Source organism: Fistularia commersonii, chromosome 25, assembly GCF_037954325.1.
Source record: "Fistularia commersonii isolate RoL2024-O1a breed Wild chromosome 25, RoL_Fcom_v1.0, whole genome shotgun sequence".
In the NCBI taxonomy this organism is placed as follows: Eukaryota; Metazoa; Chordata; class Actinopteri; order Syngnathiformes; family Fistulariidae; genus Fistularia; species Fistularia commersonii.
The window spans coordinates 11,394,275-11,414,264 of NC_141308.1; the positions used below are offsets into that span (position 1 = coordinate 11,394,275).

The 19,990-nt window shown below is 47.4% G+C and overlaps 1 protein-coding gene across 4 annotated transcripts; it reads right to left on the bottom strand.

Moving 5' to 3' along the window:
• Nucleotides 1–247: 247 nt before the first annotated feature.
• acin1a (apoptotic chromatin condensation inducer 1a) lies at nucleotides 248–19,985 on the bottom strand. Of its 4 annotated transcripts, none has more exons than XM_086172768.1 (18): nucleotides 19,774–19,985; nucleotides 15,217–15,282; nucleotides 14,933–15,044; nucleotides 14,773–14,828; nucleotides 11,650–14,622; nucleotides 10,930–11,085; nucleotides 10,607–10,692; nucleotides 6,817–6,874; nucleotides 4,927–4,966; nucleotides 4,568–4,692; nucleotides 4,308–4,455; nucleotides 4,015–4,212; nucleotides 3,742–3,887; nucleotides 2,518–2,625; nucleotides 2,299–2,406; nucleotides 1,913–2,225; nucleotides 1,743–1,840; nucleotides 248–1,650 (listed from the first exon to the last, which is right to left on the bottom strand). In XM_086172768.1, exons 1-18 carry the CDS (start codon nucleotides 19,909–19,911, stop codon nucleotides 1,285–1,287), a joined length of 5,295 nt encoding a protein of 1,764 aa, XP_086028894.1. In that variant the 5' UTR covers nucleotides 19,912–19,985; the 3' UTR covers nucleotides 248–1,284. The 4 variants fall into 4 exon arrangements, with proteins under 4 accessions (XP_086028894.1, XP_086028893.1, XP_086028892.1 ...); XM_086172767.1 differs by having other exon boundaries at nucleotides 1,743–1,843; XM_086172766.1 differs by having other exon boundaries at nucleotides 4,568–4,710.
• Nucleotides 19,986–19,990: the final 5 nt, after the last annotated feature.

The following is a 19,990-nucleotide window of genomic DNA, read 5'->3' on the forward strand; positions in this document are numbered from 1 at the left end:
CACGCTTTTCTGAACAGATCACGGGGTCGACTGGCAGATCTGTGTATAATTACTCACGGATTACTTTATCCGTGCATCCGAGGCTGAAAGCCGGCGCTCCGCGGCCGAGCTGTGACTGACACCTTGTGGAGTTGAAGTGAACTCCACCCGAGGAGCTCCGGCTGCTAGAGGAACCGTACGGCTTCTAGAAAAGGAAGGGGGGGGGGAAGCCAGCTCGCGGCCCCGAGAAAAGAAAACGTTACGACAATTTTCAAACTTCAATTTTTATTATTTGTACATTCACCACTGATAGGCGTACTCAAAGAAGAAAATTAAAAATTAAAAAAAAAAAACAAACAAACAAACAAACAAACATTTGTACTAAAATGGTAAAATAACAATAAAAAACAATATTAAAACCATCGGTGAGAGAACTCATTATACAACCTCCCCTCTCTGGCCCGTAGTGACACTACAGGTAAGAGCGATGGAGGACACGGAGGAAGAGGAGCGAGGGAGGAGATAATCAATGAGAGGGGTTTAATCAGAACCTGCGCGTCAGGTTTGAAAAATAGATTCTCTCCGATCGAGAATCATCTGTTAACTAAACAGCAGGAGAGAGGAACACTGCATTGCCTTAGTAGTTAATCCACAGCTGCCTCTTTTTTTTTTTTTCTTTTTTTTTTTTAAAACTTTGATTTTCGAGGGATCTTAAGTCTGTACAAAATGCCAAACGCACCTTTTCCCATTATTGGATTTCAGCGAGCCTCTGCGGGAGGGACGAGTTTGCTCTTTTTGGCAGGACTGGCAGGGAGAGCCTTGGACTACATGCAGCAACAAAAGGATTTCCTCGTCGAGAGATCGCGGGGTTCGTCGAAAACACCGAGAGCGGATTCAAAATCATAACTGGCACCTACACTTCAGGGACTGGGGGACATTGGGAGAAATTATTCAAATAACCCAGCGTGCCATACCGCTATACCGTCAAGACAAAAGAAAAAAAGAAAAAAAAAAAAAAAAAAGAAGGAAAATTAAAGAAAGAAGTGATGCAAATGTATATAGACAATATATCAAACCTTGACAGGAGCGAGACGTACAGCACTCTGGGGGAAACAACACTGCAAAGAATCATGGTCCCTGCGAGCGGGGTGGCGTGTAGGCGTGGATGTGCTTTGAGGTGACAATTTTGAGATGGTGACGACATCAGTTGGTCCTCTGTTGGTTCTTAGTTGTAACAAAGTACATGTAGTGAAAGGCAAATGGAAGAGGGCGGTCTCTTGGACAGTTCCGTCAGGGGACGGGCGGTTAGCGCCGCCTGTCTCGGGGGTCGCTGCGGCTGCGCGAGCGTCTGCTCCCGCCCGTCCCGCCCGCCCCCGGCCTGCGGTAGCCATCCCTGCGTTTGTCATTCTCCCTCTCCCTCTCCCTTTCCCTCTCCTTCTCCCTGTCCCTGTCTCGACCCCGTTCCCTGTCCCTCTCTCTGTCGCGGTCTCTTTCTCTGTCCTTCTCCTTCTCGCCCTCGTTTCGTTCACCTGTTGCACCACCGCCGCCGCCGCCACCTTTCATCCTCTCCTTGCGTTCCTCTTCCCTTTTTTTCTCCTCCTCCTCCAGCTCTTTCATCCGTTTCTCGCGCTCCTTCATCCGCTCGGCTCTGGCTGCCTCCCGCTGGACAAACTGAAACCAAGGAAAGGCACAGAGGGTGAGCGGACTTTGGCTCTCGCGGCCGTCCCTCGGCGGGCGGCGGCGGCGGGGAATGCGTGCCGCACCTGTTCCTCTGTGAGGGGGAGCCAGTAGATGCACGGAGCCGCTTTAGTTTTTCGGAACAGGTCGTCGAGAAGTTTCGCGGGAGGCTCCTCGGTTTTCTCTGCTGAGAGACACGATATTACGGCCGGCGTCCTTCACCAAAGGGTCAATTGGGTCTCATCTCATTTCATACCTTTCTTTTCGGTCTTCTTCTCTTTGCTCTTCCCCCTCTCCTTCCGGCGCCTCTCTCTGGAGCGGGACCGGCGGGGTCCTCCCTCCCGCTCTTCTCCGGGTTTCCCGAACTCCTTGACCTTGTCGCGGTCCCACTCCCGCTCGGCCCGCGCCTTCTCCCGCCGCTCCATTTCACGCTCGCGCTCGGCCCACTGATCCCGCTCGGGAAGGAGGGGGGGCAGGCCGGACGCTCGTCCGCGGCCCGGCCCGGGGCCGGCCCACTGCTCCTCTGCCGGCGGCCTGTCGGCTGCACCCAGGCCTTTGTGGAAGTCCAGCTGCGAAGCGGAGACGCGGTCAGGCTACGGAAGGCTGAGTGTTAGAAACACACTGAAAACATTTCGGTATCACCTCCTCCTGCTGGCAGAAGTCCACGCTGAGGACTTTTGGGTTGCTCTGGGGCCATTTCACTCCGTGAAGAGCTGCCCGCGTGGCCACTGCCTCCTCTGAACTGGAGTACTAGACACGGAGAGAAAGGAAGACATCGGTCTCGAGTCTCGTCTTGCTAAAAATCAGTTACAAAATGAGGGAAAAAAAAAAAACAACAACAAAAAAAACATAATGACTCACAGTGACGTAGCAGTGAGACTTGATTTTGTCGATCCAGAAGCCGTCCTCCACCAGGGTGCCGGTTCTGCCGAGCAGTTCCTTCAGCTGCCCCAGAGTGAACGGTCTCACCTTAACGACACAGCAGCGATCATAGTTACTGGCCAATAAATCAACAGTAAGATGAGATAATATTTTATTGATCCCCATTGGGGAGATTCGAATGCCTCAGTAACACAGGGTAAGAGGACAAAAAGAACATTAAATCAGACAATCAATCAATCAATGAATAAATAAAAACACAAGACATTAAATAGGACAGACAACAACAAATAAAAAGATACAGGATAATATAAAAAGACCTGCATAAAATATAAAACGCTGCTTAACGCCCGGGTCTTCAAAGACCATTTCAATCTGAAATCTGCATTTTTGGGATTTCCAGACTCGAGAAGATATGACATGATGTCTGCTTGTAAGCAAGAAAAAGGTAACTTAAGACTTCCGTACCATCGCTGTATTGTGTCATTTGTTACCCCATCAGCACCCTCTTAGTTTGAGCAACTCAGAGTTGCATGAACACGGGGTGATCAGAGGACGATTGTCTCCTTTCGTGTAAAAATTGTGTAAAATTGTGTAAAAATTGGAAAAATTAGACGATAAAAAAATACAATGGGATTCAGTTTGGATTCCGGCTGATCTCATTCCAGTGGATTTGTTGGCGATGAAACGGCAAAGTGGGTCGGTTTGTTCCTTTGGTGGAGCCCGTTAGCTTCCGTGAAAAGGGACTAACTGTATCAAAAGCTCAAAATGAAGATTCAACAGGAGTCTGGATCAGTTCATTGATAGTAAGAGACAAACTATCCTCAGGAGACACGGTATATTATTAGATGTAGCGCACGTAGTATCTCCACAACATCAACAGTTGCCAGGTTACCGTTTCTATCTGTGCTGGTTCAGAGCTTATATCAGGCCTGGCCAACCTGTGGCTCCCAAGCCACATGCGGCTGTTACGTTCATGACCATTTTTGTGTTTGTATGTGTTTTTTTTATTTTTTTTTATTGCTGTGCGCTGAGAAGGCTGGAGCGGCACGTGATTGCACAAGTAAAAAACACACAAACACAAAATTTAATATGAACTTAAGAGCTGCATGCGGCTTGGGAGCCACGGGTTGACCAGGCCTGGTATAGATGTACTCTAATCACATGGCAAAATCTGTTTAGCAGAGCAGGAGTGTGTTTTCTCACCAGGTTACAGACATGAACGATGTTGGAGACCTTGCCGCGGGGCGGTGATGGCTGCCTGGCCGTGCGGACCGGGTCGTCGATGGTGATGGAAACACCCGTTTTCTGCTGGCTGATGGAGCGACGGATGAGGGTTTCGCTAGGGGTCACTGGGGACGAGGAGGAAGCAGAGAATCTCCGTGACCAACTGTGTAGACACCCGCGCCTTAATTTTTTCACACTTGTTTCCTAACTGTTTCCCTAGAAAGGATAGAAAATGATTATCTCCGGAGGTACCAGTGTTCATGTCGACATCATGGCTGCGTTGTGATGGTGATTGGGTTTCCATGGCTACAGGAAATGAGGTATCCATCTCCTTCTCTTCATGAGCCCTCGTCCTCTCTCTATCGCCCTGTGAGTCCTCCTCCTCCTCCAGTTCCTCACATCGGCTGCTCTTGGCCTCCTTCTGTCCATTCTCTTGGCTCTCTGAGTGCACTACCTTTTAAGGCAGATCCACAGCATCACAAACCGGTTCCCGCGGTGAGATCATCTAGAAGTTCTCCAATCTGCAACGAGCACTGGCTGTGGACCTACCTGCGTGACAGTGCGGCGGATCTGCAGGTCCTGATCCGAGCGCTCGCGATCTTCATCCTCAGCGCCTGAGAGGATGGCCTCCTCTGGGTGCAGGTCCACCACCGCCTCCTGGCCCGTGCAGGGCCGAATGTCTGGGATGAGAGACTGAGGGCAAGAAGCACATAATGGATGCCATGAGTGTGATCCATTCAGAGCAGAAGGAAATGGCAGTGTGTGTGTGTGTGTGAGAGAGAGAGAGTCACAGAGCAGCAAATACCTTGAGTGAATCTGTGGTGATGCTGATTGAAGGTTTCTTAGCAGTGACGGCGGTGCTGGAGCCCCACCTCCTCTTACGACCGGCCGCGGCCCCGGACTCCTGCTCGCTCTCGGCACTGCCGGCACCTGGGGATGATTTGCTGCCTGGTGAGACGACAACGAAATGACTCCTGGCTGAGTCTCAGGCACATGGCACATACACTGTGAGGACAGAACGGTCTTTTGGCCATATGTTTTAGAGACTCTAGCTCGAAGATAATATCAAAAACTCAAGAAGAAGACAGACTGTCAATAACTAACAAACTACTAATGATAAAATGGAAAAGGCACGGGGACCAACACTGATGAAGGTGTACTCACTGCTGAGAGAAATCTTACGAGCAGAGAACGCCTTAGGGGTCTGAAACAGAAGATAAAAACAACCCAAGATACAAGACGGAGGTGAGAAGCAGGTAACACGAGTGCACACAAATTGTCAAGCACAGGCTGCAGGGAGGGTGGAACAACTAACAGCAATGGGGGAGGACTGGAGGCTGAGAGTGCACGATAGAATCTGCGGTGCCAGATCTGTCTGATATTGAAGTCTACCGATGGCACCGAGCTGAGACGCATCTCGACTTTATAAGCAAATAAAATCATTACGTTGTCCTAAAGAACCTGTGCTGACGTGGCAGTCTACTCCGCCACACGCAAGGACTCGGTAAAAACACTGCAGTCTAAATTCTAGAGCAGACGTTTTGAAATCGCTCGCGACATGATCATCTGCCAAGTTAAGTTTCCCAGATGTGAAAGTCTGCTGAGATTGTAAAACAGGAAAACATGTTTATGATACAAATAATTTTTAAGGGACTGCAGTGCACAACATTAAAATTAAGAGAATCCTGCTTCTCAAAGTAAAATCTACAGGGAAACTGAGCATTATCAAAACAATTCAGAAATATAACAGTGAATAAACGTCTACTTATTCCCTGGTACCACTGCCACCTGATCCTTACTGGTTTGGATATGGCCCAATCACGACTGCATGTACTGTATCTAGGCAACAAGGGTCCAATCAAAGGTGGCTGAGATGTTTGGGTGGAAATCTGAAAGCTGGTTGGTTGGCAGGCATGGGTTCAATAGTTCTTTGGGGCAGGGGCTTGGAACGGCTTTAGGCCGGCAGTCCTCGGGAATCGCGGCTGACAACAGTCCTTGCTGTGCCGGATGTCGTTCAACACAGCAGCGATGCATCCAATCAGCTGAAGACCAGATGACGAATGTCGTCGACAGTCACTGTGCACACGAGCGCCGCGTGGTCAGGATGTTTACATTGAGAGTCACAAAGTTTCAATGGTCTGGAGATGGATTTTGAAGAATGGGACCTCAATGGGCGAGTCCTTGCACTGAACAGGCCGATACTGTCCGTTGCAATCGAGACAAAAGACCGGCTCGACTATGCCAAAACTCTTAAATCCAACAAGGGCATTCGCTGTTGAAATCTCAGCCCCAAGCTGTAGATTAGCAAAACTTCCTCTGTAATGCATGTTGAAGTTCAGGTTCAAGGCATGTCCATAAAGTCCAGGGATAGCTGCGCGTTATCGTGTGCTGCCATATGAAATCAGATGCAGAGAGGGTTTCAGAGCAGTCTTTGAATCGCAGCACAACGTATCTCTTTGCTCGCTTGATCTCAGACGAGCACCGCCGCTGACCCAGCAGCATGTTCAAAACTTGCGGTCCCATTCATATTCTTTTTTTTTATTTTTTTTAATCCCCAGCCACATCCATGAAGGACTGACAGCATCTGATGCCAGGGGGTTGTCCCTTTGCAGTGCAGTCTCTGAGCTGTTCTGTGGTCAACTCGGGACTCTCGGGGGGCAGTGGAACAGGTGCAGCAGTAGTGGTAGAGGTAGTATGCAGGTACCAATTGGGGCAATGGAAGAAGCATGAGCACCTTTACAACAAAGCAATCATTTGGGATTTAAAAACAGCCAGTGACACAATTCCCTTGCGGTTTCTGCCTATGACAGTGCCAACATAAAGGTATTATAAACATTCTATCGCTTGATAAAAGGGCTCATCGAGTAATCTGATTATGCAAAGAATTCCGACAAAGACTACAATCAATACACTCGAGTGGCCTAAAAGTATAACATATCCAGCTAATTTGAAGGGATTAACAAATATGATCTAAAAGGGCTCATCCATCTTAAGTCCTCCGCTGCCGACAGCTCTGAGGACAGAGAAGATACGAGGGTTCTCCGGCTGCCTTACCTCCTCGCTGGTCTCCAGAAGCTTCTCGGGCTCTGCCATGGCAGACTCCGTCACCTGCCTGCACACAGACAAGATTCGTACCAGTGGGGGGGGGGGGGGATGGTTAAGAAGTCAGGAGTGACTGGAGAGGACACATGACATTCATCACAAACTGATGTTTCAACTTTCAGGAAACAAACTTTTCTGATACTGAGATTTTTTTTTCCCCGTTGTGGAATGCACAGGTTCAAAAAATGAACAACGGCGCAACCCTTTAAAGAACTGCATCAAATAAAAGGAAACCATAAGCATCCAAGGTTGTAACCATCATAGTGCAGCGTTGAGAAGCCGCCGTGCAGGTGGAGAGCGGACGGCGGCTCTCGCCTCGGCCGTGCGACAGTGCGGGCTGTGCGGGGAGAACGCGTCCCCCCCTCCCTCCCCCTTGCGCCCCCTTCCCCTCCTCCACGGCGGCTAATGTTACACAACAAACCGAGGTGCGCCCCGTCGCGGCGGCCGACGGTTAAACCGGAGGGGCTGAACGCGGCGAGGCGCGGCGGCTGGTTTGCCGGCCCCGGGTCGAGCCGGGGCCGAGCCGAGCCGAGGCGCCGGGAGCGCGGCTCCATCAGCCGCGCCGCAGCGGTCCCTCCCCCCCCTCCTCCTCCACCGCATACCTTCCGCACACACGCTACTCTTCTCCGAAAGCGCTCATATCTGCGGCCGCTGCCAGCGGGAAGGGGAAGGAGGGGGGACTGCGACCGACAAAAGCCTCTAGAACCACCGATCGAGCACGGCCATATTGCCGAGGAGGAAAAAAAAAAAAAAAAAAAAAAATAGCCGATCATGTATAAAAAAGGACCCGCGTCTTCGCAGCCATACCGGCTCGGAGGCAGCCTCAGCGGGCGCCTGACGGGAAACTGAGGCTTTATCATGGCTGCCCTGCACCCGCAGCCCAGGCGCCGCCGCGGCCCGGCGCGCCGGCAGAATGATGTCATGGGGAAGTTACAGCGGGATGGGAAAGCGGAGAGACTTAAAAGATGGAGCTGGGGAATGCATCCGGCCACTGACAGCTCGGATTTTTCATGCTTTCCATCCGAATTTGGTCGGTTGTGTACCCCTGAGAGGTGACATGTCCAGGTGCCGTGGGTTACCTTACACTTTTGCACAGGAAAGTATTAAAAGTGCGTTTAAATAGTCTCTGTGTTGCTACGGTTAGCATTAAAATTAATCAAATAAGAGCAGTTACTTATCCTTGATTCATGTTGTATCTACATGACACGTAACTTAACATTACTCAGTAGATATGATGTAAGTATATATATAAAAAAAACTGCCTTCTGAATATACTTCTTGTCGAAATCTTCGTGGCAATTGGACTGGAATGACTTCCCTTGAAGAAGTTCCACTTCTTCAACCGAGGTGGATGAGGATGAGAGGTGAACCCTCTTCAAGGGGAGACATTCAAGTTGTCGCCACGAAAAGATTTCACTGACCTCGACCTGGATGGCAGAGAACTTCCACAGACACGAATATCGGGATCCTTTTTTTGCACAACGCCCAACCCTTATCAAGGATCCGGTCTTCATTATAGCTTTGTTTTAACATCTCTGCCGACGGCGATCCGGCCACAGCGCGTTTACGTTCTAATGCCCGCCTGGTGACAGGAGACTGCCAAAAACATCTCAAAATTAAAATCATTACCCTGCAAAGGGGTTTTGTTTTGGCTTTGTAACCGTTTTATTACCAGCCAGCAACATTTGTCGAGCATTATTCAACTAAATAGATTACTGAGAGTAAGGTCATTACGGTTTAAGAGACCGTGCTTCCATTATGACGTTTCAATCAGAGCCCCAGTAGAATTTGGCAAAACCAATAAGGTCAATCCAAGACAGTCAGCATGTGTATGTTATTGTGGACAGATACTTTGGAGTAATTTTATTGAGACTGTGCAGCATGATGTTCTATTTCAGGTGATGTGGGAGTATGTAAATGTGGAAGGCAGGATGCTGAAGTGCTGCAGCCAGAACACGTGGATGAAGGTCCTGCATGTGACTATTAACAGCGCCACTGATTTCATTCATTTCCACCAGAGGAAATAAGTCATTGTGTGCAGGAGGAGGCGGGCAAACAGGTCATGATTTGCTGAAAATACTGACACCTTCAAGCACGCAAAGGACGATCAGTAGCTGCTAACATTTAGTCAGGGTTTACTTCATTAAGTGCATATTGTAATGATACATGAAGTCCCAGTTTTATAGGGTTATTCGGGAATGGTTTCCAAGTTTGTGCAGGAGCCTATCCCCGCTGTCGCTGGGCGGGAGGCTGAGTGCACCCTGGACTTGTTGCCGGTCCATCATAGGGCCACATAATGAAAAAAACAACCAGTCAGTCGCTCATTCATACGCCTTTCACACGACTTTCTTGCCCTGAGGCAGAAGCGTTAACCACGGCACCACCGTGCCTCCCGATACCCAAGTTCTAATATAGAATGCAAACTACTATTTGTATGTTGACTGGATTTCTCTTATGTAAACTCACGAGTGTGTACTTTTCAAACAGCTTTTTACTAAGCACAGTCAATATGCTGGCAAAAGAAAAAAAAATTAAAATATCAAACTATCCTGCAAGAGTAAAATGATCTTCTTGGTGCAGCTGTCAACCATAACCCCAAGGAGTCCGCATACTTTACCAATCAGTTTGGATCTAAACAATCAAGGTCAAACTGAAAATGATGGAGCACAAGGTTCACAAAGTAAAATAAACGGCATATTTTGAAAATATTTAATCTATGACATGGTGGACATTTTTATACCACCTAAGACAAGGGATTAATCTAGACCTGTTGGTTTGATATGCTGGAAGCGAACACGGTCTGTTGAGGAAGAAGACAGGACACACGACAGAAAAAAAAAACGACTGATCTAATTAAAGCAATTCTTTCAAGCAGCGCCTGCAAGGAAACCGTGGTAGATGCAGGCGGAGGAGGTTTATAATTGTAGCACAATATGTCATTGCACTTATTGCATTACAAATAAAATTGGCAGTATGGTGATGGTGCCACAACCGCTGACATGTCACTTCAGCAATGCAAACACGTGCACACAAAACACAGCTCATACTGCCAATCATCAAATTCAAAACAAACTATCAAAGTTTGCTTTGGAAAAAAAAAAACAAAAAGAACACTGATAATATGGATGAAGCAGACATTTCAGGAAATTAACTAAAAAAATAAATAAATTTAAAAAAAAAATCTCATCTCATTTTCATTATTGTACACGTAAGTAATTCTTGAATATTGCAATATATCCACTGTAGCATGACACGGAAAATACGATATCCCTTGGATGTGGGATGGGATGGATGGATGTCTAAAAAATATCAGATAATACAAAGTTCCATCATGATGGCACTTAACATCCGGGTTTTGCTCAGCAGGTTGCATCTTCTGTCCGTTCAAGTTATTAGATTCATGTATCTAGAAAGCAGCACAGAAACTTAAAATTCTGTCTGCAAAGTATTTGAGGTATCAGTAGTGTGAAACCTTTGTTAGTTGGTTCGATTAATGGATCCAATCCACATTCAAGCACAAAATAAAGTACGACGTAGGCAAAAGGTATTTGGGGCTTTTGCATTGTGCATCTTCATCACAGTGATAAAACTACAAGATAATTTCATTACGGAAGTAATGCTGGCATTTATCTTTTGTTCAACTTCATGCTGACACCAACCCTGACGACTGGACAGCAGATGTCGGCGAATATACACGAGACGACGTTTAAGATTGGATTCAGAAGAAGTCATGGAAACAGACCTTTGTTTGTCCTGTTCCTCCACTTTCTCACTGTCTTTTCTCTTCCTTGGGGTCCCCTCTCCGGTCGGTGCATCCGTAAACTGTTTCTGGGGGATTTAAAATGGCAGCAAAGATAATGAAATAACGATACCACATGTCCAAGGCATTGCAGGATATTAATATATTAGCGGGAGGGAGGAAAATATGAAAAGACGATGTAAGAAATAGCCATAGCAATTGACGTAAAAAAAAAAAAAACCTCAAACATCAATACGTTTACCATTTCAGCTAAGATGTGTAAACAGGTGAATGACTTTGCTGGAAGCAAAGCAAAAGCCACTGACCTTGAGGTGACCGGCTCCATCGGCAGCTGTATTGCTCTTCTCCAGGGAGGTCTTTCGATTGTAAGTAGAGGCGTTGGGTGATTCCTGCACACCTTCAGCTTGGCCCTCGGCAGCCTGCCTGCGCTGCGGTGAGGAGCCTCTTTCGGGTGTCCTTTCCTGAAGGAAAGAGAGCGGGCAGGTAAAGACCTCGGTCACACTGCGGTAAAGGAGATGGCGGTGGTTGGTTGACTCCGGCATTTGAGCGGCAAACGGGGCCTTTAATACGCATCTGTTTTGATCATTTTTAAACTGAGATTTTAAAATAAAAAAAATAACCAGACTGGTCTTTGGGGCATCGCCACTGATAATGCATCTCCCACCTCCCACTCAATAGTGTTTTATAGAGCTCAAAAGGTAGGGGTCTTATTTCGATGTACCATTTCTAATACTTAATTAATTTACCTTTCAATGAAAACATTTTGACAATGGAGAGAAGTTTGATGCTTCCGCATGGGCAAATTAAATTTGCCCTATTGTCTCTGCATTTCTATTGGCTCAGTTTTTTACAATTCAACCCCGACCACAGACCGCCTTCATATTTAACAGGGAAGTTTAATGATGTTCCAATCTGCAGGGGATAAATCTGAAGAGGCGATGAGACATTTATGACTCCGTTTGCTGCTTTGCTGAGTAGAACGCATTGTAGTTGACTACTTTATGGGAAATGTTTTGAGTACCTACCCTTCTACCTCTAGAAGGCGGAGAGGTTTTCTCCGGAGAAGATGTGGACGAGTCCGAGGACCCGGAAGACGAGGATCCGGAGTCCATATCGGAAGAGGAGGAGTCATTAGAAGATGACCTCTGTCTCGGTTGTTTCTCTTCCTTCCGTGCCTCTCTTCCTCTCCTCTTTGTAACATCCGCTGGGCTTGAAAGTCCCTTGTCTTCATCCACACCTTCCATGGGCACCTGTTCTTGGTCTCTCTCCGCTGCGGCCTCTTTCGGAGAAGCGTGGTCCTGTGCGGTTCTCCCAGCAGAGTCTTCCTCGGACCGAATTCCTGCAAATCCGAGCGGCTTGGCCTCGTCTTCCTTTCGTGTACGAGTTTCCTGTTCAGAGGAGGACTTTTGTACTTCTTGCTGAGTTCCCCCAACACTAGTAGGAGAGGAGACAGGTAAGGTCAGGGGCTGGGGGCTATCAGTGAACGTACGGGGCCGCTTGATGACCATGGAAGTAGAGGAAGGCTGGGGCTGAGTTGGGGAGTCCCTCAAGAGCCAGAACTTCTTCAATGACGACTGCGGTGATGACAAGGGTTTTGGCGACGGGGGGGTACTTGACTCTGGCGCCTGGGCCTCGGCCTGGGGCGCCGAAGCCTGGGCATCTTCCTGCTCTCCTGCCTGTGTCGACGACTTTCTACCTGGTCCTGTGGAGAGGGGGGGAGGAGTGGGCAGGATAAGACCGATCTCACGTCCACGTTTGGATGGAGGGAGGTGACTTTCCCTTTCGGCCATTCTAGATCTTTCTTGCTCCCGCTCCAGGCCCCTCTCCTGCTCCTCTTTCTCCTTCTGCACGGCTCTCTCCTTCTCTAATCTCTCTTGTTCGAGAGCCCTCTCCCTCTCCAGTCTTTCGTTCCTCTCCTTTTCCGCCCTCTCCTGTTCCAGAGCTGCCTCTTTTGCCGCCTTCATCTTTTCCTCCTTCTCTCGCTCCAGGGCCTTTTCCCTCTCTATCCGTTCCTGCTCGAGCGCCTTCTCCCTCTCAAGTCTCTCCCTCTCCTTTCTCTCCAGCTCTTGGGCCTTCTCCCTCTCCAGCCTCTCTCGCTCCAGGGCCTGCTCCTTCTCCTTTCTCTCGCGCTCCATCCTCTCTTGTTCCAGCGCTCTCTCCCTGGCCAACCGTTCCTGCTCCATGACTCTTTCCCGTTCCAGCCGTTCCTGCTCCAGGGCCTTCTCCTTCTCCTTCTCCAGTCTCTCCTGCTCTCGGGCCCTTTCCCTCTCCAACCGTTCCTGCTCTAAGGCTCTCTCCTTTTCCAACCTTTCCTGCTCCAGGGCTCTCTCCTTCTCCAACCTCTCCAGCTCCAGAGCTCGTTCTCTTTCTCTCTCTAAGGCTTTCTCCCTCTCGATCCTCTCTCGTTCTATGGCTTTTTCCTTCTCGATGCGCTCCAGCTCCAAAGCTCTCTCTCTCTCCAGCCTCTCTTGCTCCAGAGCCCGCTCTCTCTCGATTCTCTCCTGCTCCAAAGCCCGCTCTCTCTCTATTCTCTCCCTCTCGTACCTTTCTATTTCCAGTCGTTCCTGCTCCAGAGCTCTCTCTCTTTCGATCCTCTCCTTCTCCCTCCGCTCAGCCTCCAGAGCCCTTTCCCTCTCGATCCTCTCCTTCTCGAGAGCCCTTTCGAATTCCTCCCGCTCCCGCTCCAAAGCCTTGAGTCTTTCGAGCTCCAGTGCTCTTTCCATTTCTTCCCGCTCTCTCATTTCCCTCTCGTGCCTCTCTCGCTGGAGACGTTCCTCCTCTAGGGCTCTTTGTCTATCGAGCATCTTCTGCCTCTCCAGCTCTAGAGCCCTCTCTCTTGCCAAGGCTTGCTCTCGTTCTCTCTCTTTAGCCAAAGCCTGTTCCCTCTCTAGCCTCTCTCTTTCTAGAACAAGTTCTCTCTCCCGCTGCAAAGCCTTTTCTTGTTCCTCTCGTTCTAAGGCTTGCTGCCGTTCGAATCTCTCCCGCTCCAAAGCCCTCTCTCGTTCCTGTCTCTCAAGGGCGGCCTTTTTCTGCTCTTCCTCCATCGCTTGTTCCTGTTCGAGTTTTCTTTGCTTCTCTTGCCTTTCTAGCTCAAGGGCTCGCTCCCTCTCTATCTCGGAGTCCCTGTCTTCTGCTGCCGTGGCCTTCAGCACACTCACAGGTACTTGCATCGAATGTGTTCTGGCGACACCTTGGTTGGTGCTGAGAAGCATAGGGAACGGCAGGTGGCCGGCAGTGTTGGCCGTGTGAGTGATTGCGGATACTAGACCCTCTGTGTGCCCTCTGCCGGGAAATGATGCAACGGAAGGTGAATTGCTATCCTTTCTATCGGCTTCCCTGTCGCCACCATGCCAACCCGCTCCAGAAAAGGCCCCTTCTGACTCCATCTTACGGGCCAGAAGGGTCAACGGGCCGGGTTTGCGCTCGGCGTGTCCACTTCTCTGTGGCTCCGGGCTGCTGCTGCGGCTGCCGCTACTGGAGGAACCGGAGCTAGAAGTACTGGGTGAGCGCCTAGCTGGGGCTACATCTGGACTAGGGGGGCTCTGTTTTGGGGTGTCAGGTAAAGGGAACGACAACTCTGGAGGCGGGGAAGGAGGGGGTGTCGGTTGGCGGAGTTGAGGAGACAAAAGGGAGGGGATGTGTTGCTGCTGGGGTGGACAGGATGCTCCAGACCTCTCCCTGGTTGTGGGCCCTCTGGCAGGTTCCCTGAGGCCTCTCCTCCGAATGTTGCTGTCCCAGTCATCATCGTCCCCATCCTCTTCGCCATCCTCACTATCCTCATCGTCGCTGTCAGCTGGAAAGTCACTAGCTGGGCCACCTTTCTCTGCTCGATGCTCACCGACAGGAACACACATAGTCAAAGAGCCAGATGCAGGAGGACCAGACATGTCAGACTCCTGGTTACTGTTACCCTCTCCCTCATTCATCGCACTGAACAATCCTTCTCCATCTGAGGGGCCCGGTGGTTTATGCTGGTCAGCCAAGACTGGTGTGACATCCTGAAAACACAAAAGGTGAAATACAAACTTTTGTCACTCCTATAAGGAACCCCCTTTCAAATGAGTTTATTCTAGCAATGCATGGGCAAACGGGAAAAAAAAGACCTGGAAAAATAAAAAAAAAAACATGGAGAAGAATAAGGTCAGAACCTGGGCTGGAGGTGGACATGAAGTGCTGTTATTTACTTCTGTGTGATCCTCTTGCTCTGTTTAAAATTAAAAAAAAAAAAAAGGGGGGGGGGTAAATATCAAAAAAGATTCACATCATACATCATACGCAAGTGCGTCAGGTAATTTAAACAACACATACCATTGGTTTCATAGGCTTCACGGGCTTCTCTTTCCAGACGCTGCCTCAGGAGCTCCTGCTGTTTAGCCAGATACTGCTTGATAAAGCTGTTCTGGCTCATTTCCTCACCAATCTGAATACAGAGAGACAATTGAAAAAAAGACTGCAATACCCCAAGGCCAGTTTTCAAGTTGTGTAAAATTACTTGCGGAGAAAAAACATATTCAAATTGAGTATTTCAAATTTTACGGATCACCGCATGTGAGTGGGTCATAGTAATTAAAGTTAATGAAAAGTACACTTACCTGAGAGTTTGGCTGGAGTCCCACATGAGCAGTGGAGGTCCTCTGCAGATTCTCCAGCATGAGAGCCTGTTATTGAGATAAGTATGGCGATTAGAGTTACTACTGGGGTAGTTACAAGTTGTTGATATATATATGAACTCTCTTATGACAATGCAAGTCCAACGCTTCAGATTCTGCTTCTGATATGAAACAGGAATCCCGGGGTTTCCTCCTCATACATTGTTTAATAAGTTACTATATGCCTTGATTCGTTATAAAGCAGGGGTGTCAAACTTGTTTCTCATCGCGGGCCACATACGGCCCAGGTAGATGTCAAGTGGGCCGGACCATTAAAATGATAGCATACTCAGCAATAAATAACCAAAATATCATGTCTTTCCTCTGCTTTGGTGTAAAGGAGAAGGACATTAGGAAAATCTTGGAATTTAATGAACAATCCTTAAAACATTTCATGAAACACCTCATATTTCCTTAGACAAACATGTAATTTACTATATATTCACATGTACGCATTGCAACTGATCCCACTGATCGTACAAAGACACAAAACTTTAACAAGTAATTGGTATTAAAAATATAGTGAAACACTTTAAGATTGAATGACACTTATAAAGTAAGGGATTTTTAAACCATTTACACATGTGCATATAAAATCTAAATTGAATCCCGGCCTACACCTTACAAACTAAAGAGTGCTATTAAATGTGTGAGGAAGAAAAAAAATTCAGAATTCACCTGTCCTGTAAATGTGTAAAGTTCATACATGAAACATGCACACACATACAATACATACTGAAAATGTATGGAGTTGCATGAGCAGTAGAATTCCACCATACTCTTTTGTAGTGAAGCTGGTGACAAACATTAAATTGCACATTTTCACTAGCAATTAGCTAGCTGGCTTTTACCGCTGCTTCACTTATTTCTCGGCTATCGGTGAAAGTGGACCGCTGTTTCCTCAGACCCGCCAGCAATTCGTTCATCTTATCTCTTCTCAGTTGTCCTTGCAAGCTGTCATTTTTTTTGCTGTCATGAGTCTCGTAATGGATCCAAATATTATGTTCCTTAAATACCGAAACTTGTTGCAAACACACCAAGCACAGAGGTTTCCCGTGCATCACCGTAAATAAATAGGACGTAATTCATTTTCTTTGAAAATTCTACACTCCATCTACTTTTTTTCTGTTTTGATAGCGACATTTTGGCTAATGAGGGAGTAGCGGGGAGGTAGAGAACAGGGTAAAAACAATGTCGTAACACGCAGCAGATGGCGCATTGACAACGTCTGCTGATTGGTTTGTCTCAGTGATGCGGCTAGTCTTCTACTCTGACCAATATAATGTGCCCCCTAGCGGAAAACTATTGAATTGCATTTAATTAAAAAACTTGAATCCTTGTCTTTTATGCATTTGTTCACTTTCAAATTATCCTGCGGCCCTGATTGAACCTCCTTGAGAGCCGGTTCCGGCCTGCAGGCCGTATGTTTGACACCCCTGTTATAAAACCTGATGCTACATTTATACAGCATTGGAAACTTCTCTTTTATAATAACGCATTTGAATATTTGGAGTGACTGGCAATGTGCCATGAAGAGCGAATAAATTTAAATGGTACTCCTTGCTTATAATCAAACTGGAAAATGTTTCTTTCGCAATCTCCCCTCGACTCCCTTTTCCCTGAATGATTTAATCTCTCTAATGTAAATATTACTCCATCAGATTTCAGGTCGGTAAATAACATGTGAAATAAAATGACAGCATGAAGAAATAAGCCCCCCCCCCCCAATATGATACCAACTGCTGAATTAATTTTGAGTTTATATTTATACGAAACCGATCTTTGACGACAGGATATCAAAGTCAACTTTTCGGGTTGCTGTCCAACAGACAGGTGCTGAAAATAGTGTTGGAAAGTTATTCAGCTGGCGCCTCTTGTTTAGCAAGACAACACACTGCTTCATTCGGGTCCTTTGTTTTACATTCAAACTGCCAGCAACAAGGAAGGCGATCAGAGAGTCGATTTCAATGGTTCCCATGGATGCAGCTCATCACACGGACAGGAGGGAGTTAACTGCTGCACCAGTTAAATCTTGTGCAGGGAAATGGGATAATCAGTGCACTTGCATTTAATCTAGCAAAAATAAGATCCGTCTAGTCGAGCCATGTTCATTTCATTTTAACTTCAAATTCAAGGGATAAATATCGACTCGACGGGTTCATTTTAATCTGCAATGAAGAAAAATGTGACCATCCAAAATGCTGAACAGCTTCTTCACAATGTAATTGATATAGTGAGAGTTTGTAGCTGTTTTTTTTTTCTAAAAATAAAATTCTGTGAAATCATACCTACAAGACAAAACATTTCAAGGTTTACATTCTCGTCACACTATTTTTGAACCATTTTTGGAATGGATTGACCGTACAATCTCTAACATGAACATTATTCACAAAGTTAATCATCCATTGGCAGAGGTAAATAATCTCTTGGAGCGACCGGCCAATGTGTGTCTATGTTTTAAGCTCGATTCGCAACTTATTTGGGCAGGTTGGGTGTGTGTGTGAGACATAAGCATGTGCACAGCTGAGATAGATGCTGCATTTATGACATGACAGGCCTTGAGATGTGCCAAATTTTAGGAGTGCAGATGCTTGTGCGCGCACACGCGCACACACACACGCACGCACACGCACACGCACACACACACACACACACGCGATTATATACGAGTGCTTCATCGTCATTGCTGCATCTCCATCTTAGCACAAACTAATAGTCCATGTAGTTTCTGACATGTTTCTGCCTGGAAGGCTCTCTGCAGATCTCTGTTGAAGGGGGGAAAAAAGGCACATAGAGGTCCGCAGAGAGAAGCGGCAGAAGCACCTGCGGAGTTTCAGCTGATTAAAATGGAAGCATTCTTCTGTGTCAACCTTGTCATGTGGGATCAACGTCTGCTAAAGATTCGTCGACAGCAGTTATCACAGCCATGGCTGATTTACAATACTGTTAAAGTCCCATCTGGTGATTTTGACTTTCTTGCTCCTTTGCTAAATACTGCTAATAAAAAAAAAAACATTTTCGTAGTTTACCAATACCAATATTTTACAATTACCCCAACTGGGGGGAATGAAGGCATATTCTATTCTAATACAAGGAGAAGCCACAGGACCTGCTTTTTCAAACAGCTTTTTTAAGTTCTCTTCATTACTTGATGTTTATAATAAAAAAGCAAGTTACAATAAACTCTTTTACGACTTTAAGAACTGTAAATTTGTAAAAGAAAGACTCTGTTTAATGTGGCATTTTTTCATTTTATCCACAGACAGTGTTTATGAGTTTTCCTGGAAGTAGCTGCAGACTGCTACCCCAGCACCAGGGAAAGGGGACACCGGAACGGAGAAACTAACGCCTTGTGGCTGTCAGTTACGGTTGGTTTACGGGTCTGCTTACCCAATAGGACTGCATCGAGCCCTATACCAACACAATCGAAGTCAGTGATTCATATCACACTACATTTAGGAAACACTAGTGCATCTGTAGGCAAAACGATTACAACCACAATGCTTCTCATGCGATCTAACGCGATTCCCATAAATCACTGCTTATCGTTTAAAGCCATAAAAAAACAATCAGTTATCATGTGAAACGTGCGGACTCTTTACATCAATCCACTTTACGCAACACTTTTTTTACCATGTCAAACTACCCCGGCACACACACACAAAGAGCGAATGTAAACACCACTTGCTGCTTTCTTGGCGCAATTCTGCGGACAAATGGCTACCGGACTAAGTTACTTGGTTGACACGGGGGAGGTCGTCCGATCTTTCGGGCGGCCGAGAGAGGGAACAATTCCTCTGCAATTTTAGATAAATAAGGTCGTATGTGGTCCGCCGTAGCCACGGCTAAAAGGCCCCAAATTTTTAAAACAAAGTCAGAGGAAAATAACTCCGCCGAATAGCGCAATGCGTTCAGCGAGCTAAATCCAATTGGCACTTTTATGCTAGCGCTAGCTACATTATGAAAGTTTGAGTTGCTAAATTAACTTGTGCAACGAAAAGCTGCCGGGGAAAATTCGTCAGTTTGCACAACCGTCTACCGCCTTACACACACACACACACACTTACACACGCATGTGTGTGTAAGTGTATGCGTGTGTATGTGTGTGTGAGTGAGCATGTACGCGCACACACACACACATACACGGCGGCTAAGTCGCTAAGGCCACCACTCAACTCTGAGCATTTACCGAGGGAGCTAACTAGCTAACAGGACAACATCAGCCCCGGTACACAGTTTGAGCTTAGCTATTAAGTTAACTCAACTCCTGTTCCGGTGGGGGCTGGAGGGCGAACACAGGGCGCCGTCCCCGCTTAGAGACAACGCGGTGCAAATAACCACGTCTGGGCGGACCGGGGCTCGTTAAACTCGATAACTCTGGCTACTACGCCGCTCGGCAGTAACGATACTCAGTCGTCGGCCCTCGAGTGAGCATCAGCCCCTCAGCCGTTAACGTTAGCTCGCAGCGATAGTGGCGTCGCATTTCGCCATGTAACTCACCCCTTTGAGCCTTTTGATCAGCGTGTTCTTCTGTCCACTTTTCGATAGTCCCCTCTCCTCTAGAGCGGCTTTGAGATCCGCTACACGAAGGGACTGGAGCGGTCTCCCGTCCAGGGTAACGTCTTCGAGGTCCGCCATTTTCCGTTCCTCTAGTCCGTTCCTAGCGAGAGCGACGAGCAACGCCTTCCCTCACCTGACGTCACCGCCGACGACTTCC

Excerpts from the sequence above, each read along its gene's own strand:
- acin1a (XM_086172765.1), bottom strand. The coding sequence starts at position 19,911 with ATGGCGGACCTCGAAGACGTTACCCTGGACGGGAGACCGCTCCAGTCC. Across the intron at positions 4,967-6,816 it reads TTCTGGAGACCAGCGAGGAG|ACCCCTAAGGCGTTCTCTGC; the intron begins GTAAGGCAGCCG and ends CTTCTGTTTCAG. Across the intron at positions 4,213-4,307 it reads CCGCACTGTCACGCAGGTAG|TGCACTCAGAGAGCCAAGAG; the intron begins GTCCACAGCCAG and ends CTTAAAAGGTAG.